The sequence below is a fragment of the Phalaenopsis equestris genome, unplaced genomic scaffold (assembly GCF_001263595.1).
Source record: "Phalaenopsis equestris unplaced genomic scaffold, ASM126359v1 Scaffold000002, whole genome shotgun sequence".
Taxonomy (NCBI): Eukaryota; Viridiplantae; Streptophyta; class Magnoliopsida; order Asparagales; family Orchidaceae; genus Phalaenopsis; species Phalaenopsis equestris.
In genome coordinates this window covers 11,283,387-11,297,682 of record NW_018164444.1, presented here as the reverse complement: position 1 = coordinate 11,297,682, position 14,296 = coordinate 11,283,387, and the positions used below count along the sequence as shown (strand labels likewise).

The following is a 14,296-nucleotide window of genomic DNA, read 5'->3' as shown; positions in this document are numbered from 1 at the left end:
ATGCCGAGAAGATGACAGGTACGCTTTTATAATGAGTGTTATTTAATTCCTGTCATTTTACTTCCTACAATTTACATTTGCTTCCAAATATTATAACGGTTTGATTTTGCACTTTACTTTACTTTATTTGCAAAAATCAAAACCATTTTTAAAAAATTAATCAACATTTTCAAAAACCTAAAACCAATAGTTTCAAAGGTAATCATAAATCGTTTAAAATTTCACTAAACTTAAAACGTCCTTTTGAATTTACGAGAGTCCCTTGGAGGAGGTAACCCACGGTTGCTAACGAGATCTCTCTGGTTTAAATAAGTTTAACAACTTGTTTAAGCTAACTAAATTCAAAAGAAAATAGTGATACCAAAACGAGGGAGCCGTGAGATCCTAATCGGTGTCACTCTAATCAACTTTAACCTCACCCCCCACCTCGCCATGATTGAACTTCAACTTGTCATTTAAACCTTTAAACCTTAGACTTTAGGTTTAAACCTTAGACTATAGGACTGCTACTTTTTTGAGGTGCTTGGAGCTGATTTGGGGGGCAGCCTTCTACAACATTTGAGCTTGGAGCTGATTTGGGGGGCAGCCTTCTACAACAACATGAGGATATGCAACATCATGAGTACCTACAACAGCACATCTTTCCTTAGAATTAAACACAAGTCATAGGATTTCGAGGTTGTCCATCTGGTGCGATAAATCCTCAACTCATCTTTAGGCCTTTATATGACTCTGTTGTACAATTTAAACTCTAACTTGTTTTAGGATTCTGAGGTTGTCGTTTGTCATGACTTAAATCCTCACATCTTTCAGATTATTTGCACGACCGTCTCGCACAAAATGTAAGTCATAATTAATAAAATTAGCATGATGAAATATTTAAATAATTTATTTCTCTCAAAATTGAAGTCAAACTATATGATAGCTTGGGAAGTCACCGAGGTTCTTCTCAGAATCTGTGACAACCCCTACTTCTTTTGAATTACAAAATAAAATGTTTCAAATTTGAGTCATTCTCATTTCACACTTCTTTATCCGATCTTTTGAAAAGTCCTACCCCTTGAAATTCTTGAAGACAATATTCTCTGATATAAATCGAGAGTTTTCTTAAGTGACATCGGTCTTTAAAGATGAAATTAACTATAGGGGTTTGTCCTTATATGAAACTTTAAGAACCCAAATTAATATAAACCCAATTTAATTTTTCATATTAAATAGGAAAACTTATTGGTAAATATAAAAAATGGTTTTTCGCAGACTTAGACAAATTGCATACATTCTTTAGTTTATTTAATAGAGCATTCACCAGTAAGTAGTGTGTCTACCCTTCGTGATAGATGCATTGCTTGCGGTGTTAGATTCGTTTATTTAAACTACTGAGGATATGAGATCAATTCGGTTTTGTATTTTCAAAACTTAAATATTACTTTTCAAAATTATATATACATATATTAAATTAAATCAGTCGTCGGAATATCCATTCTGACGGCCGACAACTTTTTAATTTGGCGACCGACAAAATCATTAAGTCAAAAAATTATTTTAGAATACTAAAAATGTAAAATAAAAATCAGTCATTAATATTGCACATAATTCAGTCTAACATGAGTATATAAATTGTCTTGAGGTTGACAAACAATTTAGAAAAGAAAAAAAGTCTGACAGTGATCTAATCTAATGATTCATTCTTAACCACAAGTAATCAGCTCGTTGATATACTCATCAAAAATTTATTGAGAATAATCTTTCACAATTCATCAAGCAAACTGATGTGGGAGCTTACCGGGTCGTGATACTGTAGTTGCTACAGTACTGCAGTCCATTTCTACCCCTTTCCTTTTCCTATTCTCTTTTCTTTTTTATGATTCTCTTATTTTACTCCTTGCCTAGTCTATCCTTCATTTCTATTTCTTTCTTATTCTGATCCTTACTTGTTCTAATTACTAATCTCTATTATAAATATGTAGTTGGTAGTGTTAAGGTTCAGTTTTGATGATTCCAGATTTTATTTTGCTGCCTTTGAGGCATTCTTCCCTTCTGAGGGTTGTATTCGACGGAGATGAAGCGCTCTGGATGTAACTCGTCCAAGGTGGTGCCGTCTCCAAAGGGCTGCATGGTACTTTGACTGTAGCTCGAACCTGCCATGATATTTATCCTTCCAACGCCCCACCGCAACCTACTGTCGTCATCTTTCGGGCGCTGTCCACCCTCCAAGTTGTTGCCCAGATCGCCGTCAACATCTTTCGGGCGTTGCCCACCCTCTAGATTGTTGTCCAGATCATTGTCCACCCTCCAGGTTGCTGTCCAGACAGCCGTCCACCCTCCAAGTTGCTGTCCATGCTGTCGTCGTCGTCTTTCGGGTGTTGTCCACCCTCCAGGATGTTGCCCAGACCGCTGTCATCATCTTCTGATCGTTGTCCAGACCATCGTCGTTATCTTCTGGTCACTGCCCACCTTCTCTTGAACTCTATCAATAGCCTTACATCACGCTGGTTCCTTCGACACTATCGCGCCCACTTCCTTTTCAGTTGGACCTACCACCCTCCTACTGAGAGAGTCGTCTATGTGTTTTCTACCATTCTATTTCTTATGTTGTGCTTTTTTATTCTTGTTGGAGGATTCCCATCGCCGCTTGATAGTTTTCTTGTTGGAGTTGTTCTATGTTGAGAGTCATCGTTGTATTTTCTTTGAATTCAAAAATGAAATTGTGTCGTTTGGTCATGGTTTGGGTTAACTCCGATATCATTTGATATCAGAGCTAGCCCAACCATAGTCATATCCTAGGGTTTCCTAGCATCCGCCCCTACCCAAGGCGCCTCCACAATAAAAAAAATTCCTACCAACCACCAAACCATAGCCAAATTTGACCTAATCCTCAATTTTATTTTTTGATTTTAAAAATCAGCAACCCCAAATTAAATTTTCTACGCCCAAGATTAATCTCCTACACCCTCTTTCACCTCCCACTCCAACCTATTCATGCCACCAAGTAGATACAAACCCGAGCCTACTTGGGAAGAGATATAGCAGGAAATCCGTCAACTTCAACACAGGCTTGTGAATATTAAGGATGAAACCTAGGGGGAGATTACCATTGACTTGGATTTAGAGAATTGAAGAGAAACAAGAGACGAGGATCTGAATCCCTTCCATAGAGAGGATTATAGTGATGCAGAATATCAGCCACGACTCTTTAGAATCTAGTATCAGAGGAGAACAAGCATATGGAGAACAGGAGAATCTGAAGATGAAGCGGGAGATACAACATTAATTCCTACAAGCTTACTACAGACTGAAAATTCAAACCATAACTTCAGAAATTGACAAACCACATCATCGAGCGACCACCCCATCTTACAGGCAGAGTTCAACCTCAGAATCTTATAACCACTATACACCCAGGAGAACACTTAATACAACCCCATCAGAGAAAAAGCTGATTCAGAGTGGAGAATAGGTGGAAACAATATGCATATCTAAATCAGTCACAACCAAGAAGTGTTGCAAGTGTCACAAATTTGGACATGTTGAATCTGACTTCACAACCAGGGGGTGATCTGTTTCACTAAGTAGAGCATTCTTGAAAATTTGAGTAATGACACAATAGACACTCGAGACGGTGGGGACAGTTCCAGTTGAAGAGATAAACAGTGATTCGGAAGAAGATTCAAACTGCTGAGAAGTTTCTCAATTATCAGCCAATGAGAACGATACGCCATTGATTCCAGTTAATCCCAAGATAGATATTCCAGCTGAGGTAACAATAGACGTTCTAGAAGGAAGTGACTTTGATATAATGGGTTTCGACAAAATATGAGATTAGGGGGCCTCGAGCAAGCATTTTGCAGACGTTCAGCAGAGCATCAGCAGGACTGACCTTGGATGTCCAAAGGGGCCATGAGTTTGAGGAGCCAATATCAGACAGACGAAGACCCTAGATAAGAGAAATTCAGAGCTTTCAGACCCATAGACTCATCCCTGAGTTTGCCCTACTGAGGGAGGTACCACATGTCATCTAGAAGGAAGTGACTTTGATATAGTGGGTTTCGACAGAATATGAGATTAGGGCGTCTCGAGCAAGCATTTTGCAGACGTTCAGCAAAGCATCAGCATGACTGACCTTGGATGTCCAAAGGAGCCATGAGTTTGAGGAGCCAATATCAGACAGACGAAAACCCTAGATAAGAGAAATTCAGAGCTTTCAGACCCATAGACTCATCCCTGAGTTTGCCCTACTGAGGGAGGTACCACATGTCATAGATGAGACTCATTTGTGCCATGTCGGCAAGATTTCAAGGAGTTATTCAAATGTTAGATTCGTTTCAGAATGGTACTCATCCTTGGATGTCCAGACAGGAGAGATGAAACCCAACTTCGAAATTTATACTAGGAGCTTGATGGGAAAGAAAACTCTTCAATGGAATCCTGATCCTATCATTGAAGAAAAGGTCTCCCCTAGTTGCTAGTAAGAGTGGTGCAGCCTGTCATAGATTTCACCCCATAATTAATTTCACTTTACATACTAGTTTATTAGCTATATTTCGTTGAGTATGAGTGGAAGAAGCAGCTTACAAATTAGATAGCTCAATACCTGATTTGTGAGAATACTCGTCTATCTACAGTTTCAACGCAGTTTGTGAAAAAAAAAAACTAATACATAATCTATCAGAATATGCTTTTGAACGACAATGTCTGCTTGATCGACCTACCAGACGATTTGACACAGCGTCACGATGAGTTAGAAGCTTCGACGAATGCAGTAGGAGCTCCCCCAAACCTCGAGAGATTGATGCAAGAGCTTACCGGATCGTAGTATTGTAGCTCCAACAATACCATGGTCCAGCCCCTAGTCATTTCCTTTTCCACTTCCCTCCTATTCCCTTTTTTTTATGATCTAATACATAATTTATCAGAATATGCTTTTGAACGACAATACCTGCTTGATCGACCTACCAGACGATTTGACACAACGTCACGATGAGTTAGAAGCTTCGACGAATGAAGTAGGAGCTCCCCCAAACCCCGAGAGGTTGATGCGAGAGCTTACCGGATCGTAGTATTGTAGCTCCAACAATACCATGGTCCAGCCCCTAGTCATTTCCTTTTCCACTTCCCTCCTATTCCCTTTTTTTTTTATGATTCTCCTATTTTGCTCCTTGCCTATTTCATGGCCTTCCTTTTCTATTTTTTTCTTATTCTAATCATTACATATTCAATTTACTAATCCATATTATAAATATGTTGTTGGTAGTGTTAGGATTCTGTTTCAATGATTCCAGATTTCAATTTGCTGCCTTGAAGCATTCCTCCCTTCCGAGAGTTGTATCAGACAGAGAGGAGGTGCTCCTATTGCAACTCGTCCAAAGTGGTTATGTCCAAGGTTCCAATTTGTGCTCCAGTGTAGCTCGACCACGCCGAGATATTTATCCTTCCAACTCCCCACCGCAGCACATTCTCTTCATCTTTTGGTTGCTGTCCACTCTCCAAATTGTTGTTCAGACCACCGTCGTCATCTTCCGAAGTTGTCCATCCTCCAATTTGATGTCCAAACCGCTGTAGTCATCTTCTGAGCACTGTCAACCCTCCAAGTTGTTGCTAGATCAGTGTCATCATCTTCTGGTAGTTGTCCACCTTCCAGATCCCTGTCTAGGCCGTTGTCGTCATCTTCTGGTTGCTGCTCAACTTCCCCTGCATCCTGCCAACAACCCTACGCTGCTCCGATTCCCTATGGCACTATTGCGCCCCCTTCCTTTCCATATAGACTTGTGCCCTCCAGTTGAGAGAGTTGTTTATGTGTTTTCTGCCATCCTATTTCTTATTTCATGCTTTTTTATTCTTGTTGGAGAAGTCATTATTGTCGTTTGATAGTTTGCATGTTAGTGTTGTTTTATGTTGAGAGCCCTCGTTATATTTTTTTTGAATTCAACAATAAAATTATGTCGTTTGGTCATAGTTTAAGTTAACTCTGGTATCACAAACTTGACACAGATGACATGTTCATTCACATAAGGTGAAGCGTGGAAATACATCACAGAACAGTCCTACACGTGATTTATGTCATGCATATACCTCTAGAAGCCTCTCATAGTCCACAAACTTGCACCCTGTGATCCAGCCCCCAATCAAGTACAACGAGACTCCTCTCCGCCTACTATCATGCCCTAATTAGTTCCGCTTCGCCAGCTAAACCCAATGGTCCAACAGAACTCACACCCAATCAACTCCTCTCCCTTGCTGGCTCTACCCAACACATCAACTCAAGGCCTTCTTTCTGCTCAAGAGAGTTGCCCCTACCAGCTCCATACCTCCTAAATTTTCCCATTCATTTATATTAATTGTATTTCTAATTTTCAGGGTCCAAACTCGTATATTTCCTATTAGAAATGCCCTCAGAATTGTATAAAGTCTAATTAAAAAAATTAAATGAGAACTCAACCAATTATCTCCAATTTTGTAATTGCATTGGAGTAGCTAGAGATAAAAAATTAACTTTTAAAAATTGCATCTTTGTTGGTGGAAATTTTGTAACCAAGATAATTAAGAAGCAAACAATTATGACAAGATCCGTTGTAAAAGTAGAATGCAAAGCCATACACAACCTACCTAAAAGATGATGGGGTTAAAAATACTTCTTGAACGTAAATACTTACATTTAACCAAACCTATGTTACCTATGTCGCTAGCAATTGTCTTCTACAAGTGAACTAAACACATCAAAATTAACTATTTACTTCATTGAGATGTTCTGTTTGAGAAAGCCATCACACTCTAATGGTTATAGTTTAAAACAATTAGCCATATTTTTCAAATATATGTAACAAGTTGAATCTAGTTGATAAATATACTCAAGCTTTAAAGGGCATCATAGCATCGCAAAAATCTTGTTTGAAAAGTGATCTGTATTTGTTGAGTGCAAAATGTTAAGTGGGTATGCTCTAGAATATCGTACTCAATCCTCTAATATAAATAGAAGACTGAATACAATATTCTAGAATACGCGATCCTATAAATAAGGGGTTCTGTGATAAATAATAAGCACCAAAATATTATTATCCTCTGACCAAAAAAAATGAACATAAAGAATATCAATCAATGTCAATGAAGTCCAAGGCATGCAATAATGCTCATCAATAGAGATTTAGGGTCCGTTTGGGGCAGCTTATAAGTGTGGGAGGCTTTTTCAAAACGTCGACGTACCGTTTGGTTCGCGCGTTTCACCAACTTATTTGAAACTGCGTTTGTGTTTTTACACTAAACGCAGGCCGCAGGTCTACCCTGCGGCAGGCCCGCGGGCCGCATTTCAGGATAAACAAGGCTTTTTCAAAACGTCGACGTACCGTTTGGTTCGCGCGTTTCACCAACTTATTTGAAACTGCGTTTGTGTTTTTACACTAAACGCAGGCCGCGGGTCGACCCCCGCGGCCGGCCTGTAAACAATTAAACAACATAAGAAAATAGCAACCAAGTGCATGTATAGGAATGTAGAATTAATGCTCATCAATAGATTTAGAATATAAAAAATTAAACAACATAAAAAAAATAGCAACCAAGTGCATGTATAGGAATGTAGAAATTAGTGACAAAATCTTAGACCTGTATACTGAAGGAAAACAAACTATGTGGCCCACCTATGAAATGCACATCGAGAGATGAGTTTTAGACATAAAAATTCCCTGACTTTAAATTAAGTATATAAAAAGTTTCAAAGTACCCTAAAAGGTTAGAAATATAAAAGACCATAAGAAAGGCCATTCTATAGAGGTGAAATATTTAATTGATAAAGCATAAATGACCTTCAAGGATGCAATTTTAACCCTAAATCATTGATAACAAAAGAAACTGTCATTTTACATTTGTCAGTGTAAAATTTTGTATAATACCCTGAAATTATGCAAAGAGAATCTTGATAGCACCACTTGGAATCTTCATCTATATCATGATAATTTGTTTTATAACTTCCAATAAATTAATTCTTAGCAAAGTTTTGTGAAAAGTGCCAACAAAGACTACGAATTCAATGTGGATCAATCTTCCAAGTTCCTTGAAAATAACAAAGTATCATCATGATCAGCCAAGTTGCACCTCTAGTATCATGCGGAAATGGGCATCACGTATTCTGGATGGTACCAAGAAAACTAGGAAATGAAAAGGTTAAAATATAAAGTTTTCCTTGAACCAAAGAGAAGTTATGGAGCTTAACAGAATTCAAATATATTGTAGCTCCATTATCAATTACCAAATGTCAATGTTAATTCCCTAACCTTTCATAAATTAACCTCAAATTAATTTCCTTGCATTCAAATAAGGCTTAATAAGAGAACCTAAAACTAACTGCTAAAACAAAAACTTCAAAGATATATAACTAATAGTATGTTAAATATTCCTACACTTCCTGCAAGAGGCAGAAAAGAACTACATGCTTCAACCAATCATGAAGGAGATGAAATTAAGAAAATACAATCATCTCGTGTAGCTTAGCAATTTACCGTGCGGGTGCTGTATGCCCAAGAATTCTGCCAAACTTTGACCTTCTCGCCCTTCTCATTCTCAAAATCTATCTCAAAAATTTTTGCAAAGTTTTGACCGAGGCAATGTGAGGTGGCTCCTTGTATTCCACGACCTGTATTTGGAATAAAGGCCTAACAGCCAGAAAAAAACTATTATATACAGCAATATGAGAATGGTCAAAGGAATTACTGAAAACTATTACAGTAAATGTAGCTCTTGATGTTTAAGGTAGTCATTACAGACCTCAACACTTGTAGTATAAAAACCCCCAGCAAACTTCTCTAATTCACTTTTCTTTCCTTTGATTACTGGAACTGCAAGATACTCTTCATAAATTCTTCTATAAAGTTCCAATATATCAAGAACCTGGAATCATTCTTAAAATTTAGGCTCTTAAAAACAACAAGAAAGGAAAAGCATTCTCATGGGACCACCAAAAAAAGAAAGACATTCTCGTCATACATACAAATTACCAGCATTAGAACTTTTAAAGTTAAAAACATTACAAGCCAGCTAAAGAAATGCAAGATCCTAAACAGAGCTCAATAAAAACATATACTTTATTGAGTTTAATCCATGTGGAAACTATTCGTTATCCCATAAACCTTACTACATCTAAGGCTACTAAATATAAAAAGTATGCAAGAAAACGTAAAGCAAAAACCATAAATTAGACGAAATTAACTTAAAATCAAGGTATTCATCGTTGTATAAGCCAAAAGATAAAATTTAGCTACCTCTTCATCAGCTTCCTCTTTAGTGGCAAAAGCCGTATGACCTTCTTGCCAAAGAAACTCCCGACTCCTTGAAATGTTAAAAAATTTATCAGAAACTAATTTTACTTGTGCTTTAAATGATAAAAATATTGATGGCTGCTTATAAGAGAAACTATATTGTCATGAAGATCTGCCTCAATGAAGGTAAAGTCCCTGAAAAACAAGTTTCTAATAGAAATAGAAAATACAGCATTTGTCCATATATTTTTCAATAGACAAAAAGAAAAGTAAAACCCACAGAAGACTTAATTCAAACTGATGACTACAACATCTTGCAGAATACTTTTTCCATTCCTCGTAACTTCCCAAAGAAAAAAGAAAACTTTAACTCTGGACAGTACGCAAAGAAAATTCATGTAATCTTCTGAAGCACCAAAGTGGTTGATACATATCACTTAAAGTTGAAATTCAATTATTTTTTAGATGAAAACCTCAGCTGCAAGCCAATCATTATTCAATAAGATCAATGTAGATATGCTAATTGCTCACAAACTCAACTAGATATTAGCGTTTAAAAGATAAGATTTCATTTAGCTAGCAAATTATCTCGACTCCTAGGTCTAGTTTCATAACTTATAGTTTTATATTCTAAGATGTCTAGTGACATCTTAGAATATAAAATTATAAGAGCTACATGCTCTTACCTATTTCACTATTATTTCAACTGCAGTGCTGAGAATTTTTAGTGATTATACAATTCATAGTCACAAAAAAAAATATCTCATTTTTCAGGGGATTCAAGCACCGAAATATACGACTCTGTTATTTCTAGGTGGTTATTAAATATGAATTACTGCCTGTGATTCTTCTAGATTGGATACTCCTATTCAAACTTCACCAAAGGTTGCTAAAGAAAGATGAAGGTCTTTAAATCTTCATGATGATTAATTAAATGATATAAAAAATGCACCTAATGGACATTTTACTTGAGAGACAGAAAACATAAAAAACAAAATGTACCTTATGAATGGAGTGGGGTGGCTGAACTCCCACCGTACAACATTGCACCACTGGTTTAGTTTTAATGGCAAATCACGGTGTCCCCTAATCCACTTGGAGTAATAAGGATACATCCCAGTTTCACTTGTAGGGCGAATTGCAATAGGTACTTCCAAATTACTCTGCCCAGTTTTCGTGACCCACGCAACCTGTGAAGACAGAACATATCAGCAAAAAAAACACACAACCACATGAATAATACCATTACTCGAATAAATTAAAGTTGAACGAGTGTTGTAAAAATTATAGATTATTCAACAGTCCAGCAGGAAGAGCATGAATATTTGAAGCCAAGCAAGCAAGCTAGCTAACCATTCTAATTAAAGTTACTGCTATTATTAAATCTTAGTTTCTACCACAGAACTAATTGTATAAATCCCATTCTCTTGGAAATTAAATGATTAAATTTCTAAAGAAGAGAATCTGGCTTATAGTTATAAAAATAATTATATGCATGTTCGTGTATACATTAAAATTATTTGAACAAATCCTAACTCAATTAATTTTTGGCTCCAAAACAAATTGACTTATGTAATGTCCTAAATTTTTAGTTGGATTAAAACTAAATAATTGGCATTGACCCAGGTTTAGCCTAACTTTTAAGTATGAACTATTGTCATTAATAATAATAAATAATGACCAAAAATATATGTAGTAATAAACTTATATAATAATGAAGAGAACTATCATAAATATTGTCATTAATTTTATATATCAAATCAAGCATCATTAAAGAAAATTTTATTCTCATCCCTAATATCAAAGTTTCACATAATTTTCTTCTCATCAGCAATGTCAAAGTCTCACATTGGATAGGATGGCAACCCAAAACTTACGCCACCATCTCCCCTTTGAGTAAAACACAATATAATCAGAAACTCTCTCAATAGCTAACATACATGCCCTTCACATAATTTTCTTCTCATCAGCAATGTCAAAGTTTCACATTGGATAGGATGGCAACCCAAAACTTAAGCCACCATCTTCCCTTCGAGTAAAACACAATATAATCAGAAACTCTCTCAATAGCTAACATACATGCCCGTGAGCTACTAAGCCCCCTCCATCACATCCACATCATATCTATATCACTGGCGCCGAGGCCTGCAAACTTCCACTCCTGCCACCTCGTCCAATCATCAAAGTCGCAGCACCCATGAAGCCTTATTAGCTATGAAGTTCCTAGCTCACCCAAAACGTCAACCACATGGAGAATCCATGTTGTGAGGTTCTTGCTATCAGCCCATCCTATAAACACATGATCTCATATCATGGCTTGGCCTAGATTTAATGGGCAGCGACACATGAGTTACAAGATAACCAACATTCAAATGTGCAGTGCACTCAATCTCCCCCTCCTCACCGGCAATCAAAAAACAAAATAAAAGAGATGATACAAAGAAAAAAATTGCACGATATAAAATAGTAGAATTTTGGCTTCAGCAGCACAAATAAAAGAACTTGTGTTCTATTGAACTTAGATCAAAGTGGCCATGAAGACTCCCTGTGTGTCTAAATCAACCTAGAGTTTGCCTCCCTTCATAGATTTTTATCCGAGTCTAGGGAGATCCATCTTTTCTAGTTGATAATCATTTTTGTCTACCCTTGGTGTGATTTTAAGTTCAATGTCGGGTGATGCAAAACATGGTTACTTGAATTTCAGTAACATCATCAACATGCCTTAACCATCAACTCGAGATCAAAGGTTGCTCATTTGATGTTGAAACTGATTGAAACACAGGCGATAAGAAACACTAAAATACTACTAGTCACAAGCTAAACAGCATATCGTAAGAAAAAAAATTGCAAGAGATCCATCATCAAACTCTATTTGTATCTGCTTTAGGAGAAACAAGAGAAGCTTCACTGTTTAGAACTTTCCATATTGTCTAAAGAAAAATCCATAGTTGACACAATGTGGGAGCCAATTAAAAATTTTTTCTTAAGATGATTTCGCTAGAACGATTATTCCCCAGAATAACTTCCACATTCCTTATTGATCTATTGTTGTCAAAAAAAAAAAAAGGAAAACTAAATTTTCTCAGAAATTTTAAAAAATTACTTGATTAAAACAAAACCTGACTGTCTTCATGGATGTGTAGAATTATTGTTCTTGCTTCACTGTTTCACTTAAAATGATACAGGCTTTTGATGATTGTCTAGCAAGCTTCAAACAGAGAGATCATCATCATAAGTTTTTTTTTTTTTTTTTTTTTTTTATTATTGAATCATCCTCCCTTAGAAAAGAGAAGAAAAATTTATTGTATGTCATAATGGAGTAAAGCATTAATTTAATAAAATTCATTCTAATAGTTCACATAAATAAGCACGCAAACTAAACATTAATAGCCAGGCTTCAGGCTATGTTTCATGGAGTCATTCCATCAATTTTTGCCAGACTATTTTGGGTTTGTTATTGTGTACTCCGAAAAATTCAACCAAAATCTTATGATCTGTATGCAACAACCTTGGGATTTTTTAATGCAAGCATTTATGTTGCCTTCTTAACTAAAATATCTGTCTGTACTTCAAAAGTTTTCTTGTGATTGATTTAACAAAAAAATATCCTCTCACGAATAAAAAATTTGGCCATCTCAAAACATGCTTTGTCCTAGCAACTGGCTATATTTTGCAGCATGATCCATTTAACAGGAAAAATATGTTTTAAAAATATCCATAGCCTGTAATCTTACTACTGCACACACAAAAAAAAAAAAAATTAAGAGGCTGTCCAGCTATCATAGGCAAATAAAAGATAAGTCAATCTTCTGCTTGTTGTTAAAAATCGAAAAAGTAAAATCCTGGCAAATATTATGATGCTAAAAAAAACTAGAGATACGATTGAAAAAATGTTTTCAAACTACAAATTTTCTTAAAACATATCTATCTTAATCTAACACTGCATTTGCCGGTCTCAAGCCCGGATGTGAAAAATAGAGGGTTACGTAAGGTAGTCGACAGCCAACATAAAACTTATCGAAAAAATCATGACATGAATCATTTTGATCATTGTGTAAGTGTTATGGCGTCCCTAACTTGTCGAAAAGATAAATTCTAGAATGACTTAGAAGACTTAATACAAACAATGCATTTTGAAGAAAGAATTTTTATTGAAGGAGATTTAAATGGACAAGTCGGTAGAGTAGTAGAAGATTTCAGTAATATTCATGGTGGCAACGGTTTTGGAGTGACTAATGAAGAAGATAAAACTATTTTAGATTTTGCTTCAGTGTATGATTTTGTTATTATTAATATTTTATTCAAGGAAAGAGATGAACATATTATTACTTATAAGAATGGATCTAACAAAACACAAATTGATTATTTTCTTATGAGAAGAAAAGATCGTTGAGATTGTAAAGATTGTAAGGTCATTCCAAGTGAGGATTTAAGTGCCCAAAATTGTTTATAGTTCTAGATTTTAAGACTAAGAGTTGTAAAATAAAGAATACTGTGACTCATTATCGTAGAGTTAAATGGGGGAACTTACAAGACAAATAAAATTATTTTTATGAGTACAATTCAAGATTTCATAATTTGGGATGTTCATGATAAAGCAAATGCTATGTGAGATATAGTAACAAACATTATTAAACAAGTAGCAAGAGATGTACTTGGAGAATCAAAAGAAAAAGTTTACTTAAATAAAAATAGTTGGTGGTGTAATAATAATGTGCACGAAAAGATAAAATATAAGCAGTTATGTTATAAAAATTGGTTTAAAAGTAAAAGCTTAGAGAACTGATAAAAAAATCACACGGCCTGCAGGGAGACTAAAAGATCAATCTGTGACACTAAAAATTATGTTTTTAATGAACTTTATAATAGATTAGATACTAAGGAGGAAGAAAAATATATATATAAACTAGCCAAACAAATAAAAAAGAAAAGTAAAGATTTAACTCAAGTAAAGTGTATTAAAGATGAAAATCAAAAAGTGATTTTCTTAGAAAAAGATATTCAACATAGGTGGGTGAGTTACTTTGATAAACTTTTTAATGAAGCTTCTGAAA

At 35.7% G+C, this 14,296-nt stretch overlaps 1 protein-coding gene across 1 annotated transcript in view; it reads right to left on the bottom strand.

Moving 5' to 3' along the window:
• Positions 1–14,296, bottom strand: part of LOC110017977 (proline--tRNA ligase, cytoplasmic-like) — a 62,698-nt gene that overhangs the window by 27,416 nt on the left and 20,986 nt on the right. Inside the window, 4 exon segments of the mRNA XM_020715173.1 lie at positions 8,487–8,639; positions 8,752–8,874; positions 9,246–9,312; positions 10,245–10,432. Coding sequence (XP_020570832.1) covers positions 8,487–8,639; positions 8,752–8,874; positions 9,246–9,312; positions 10,245–10,432 — 531 coding nt within the window.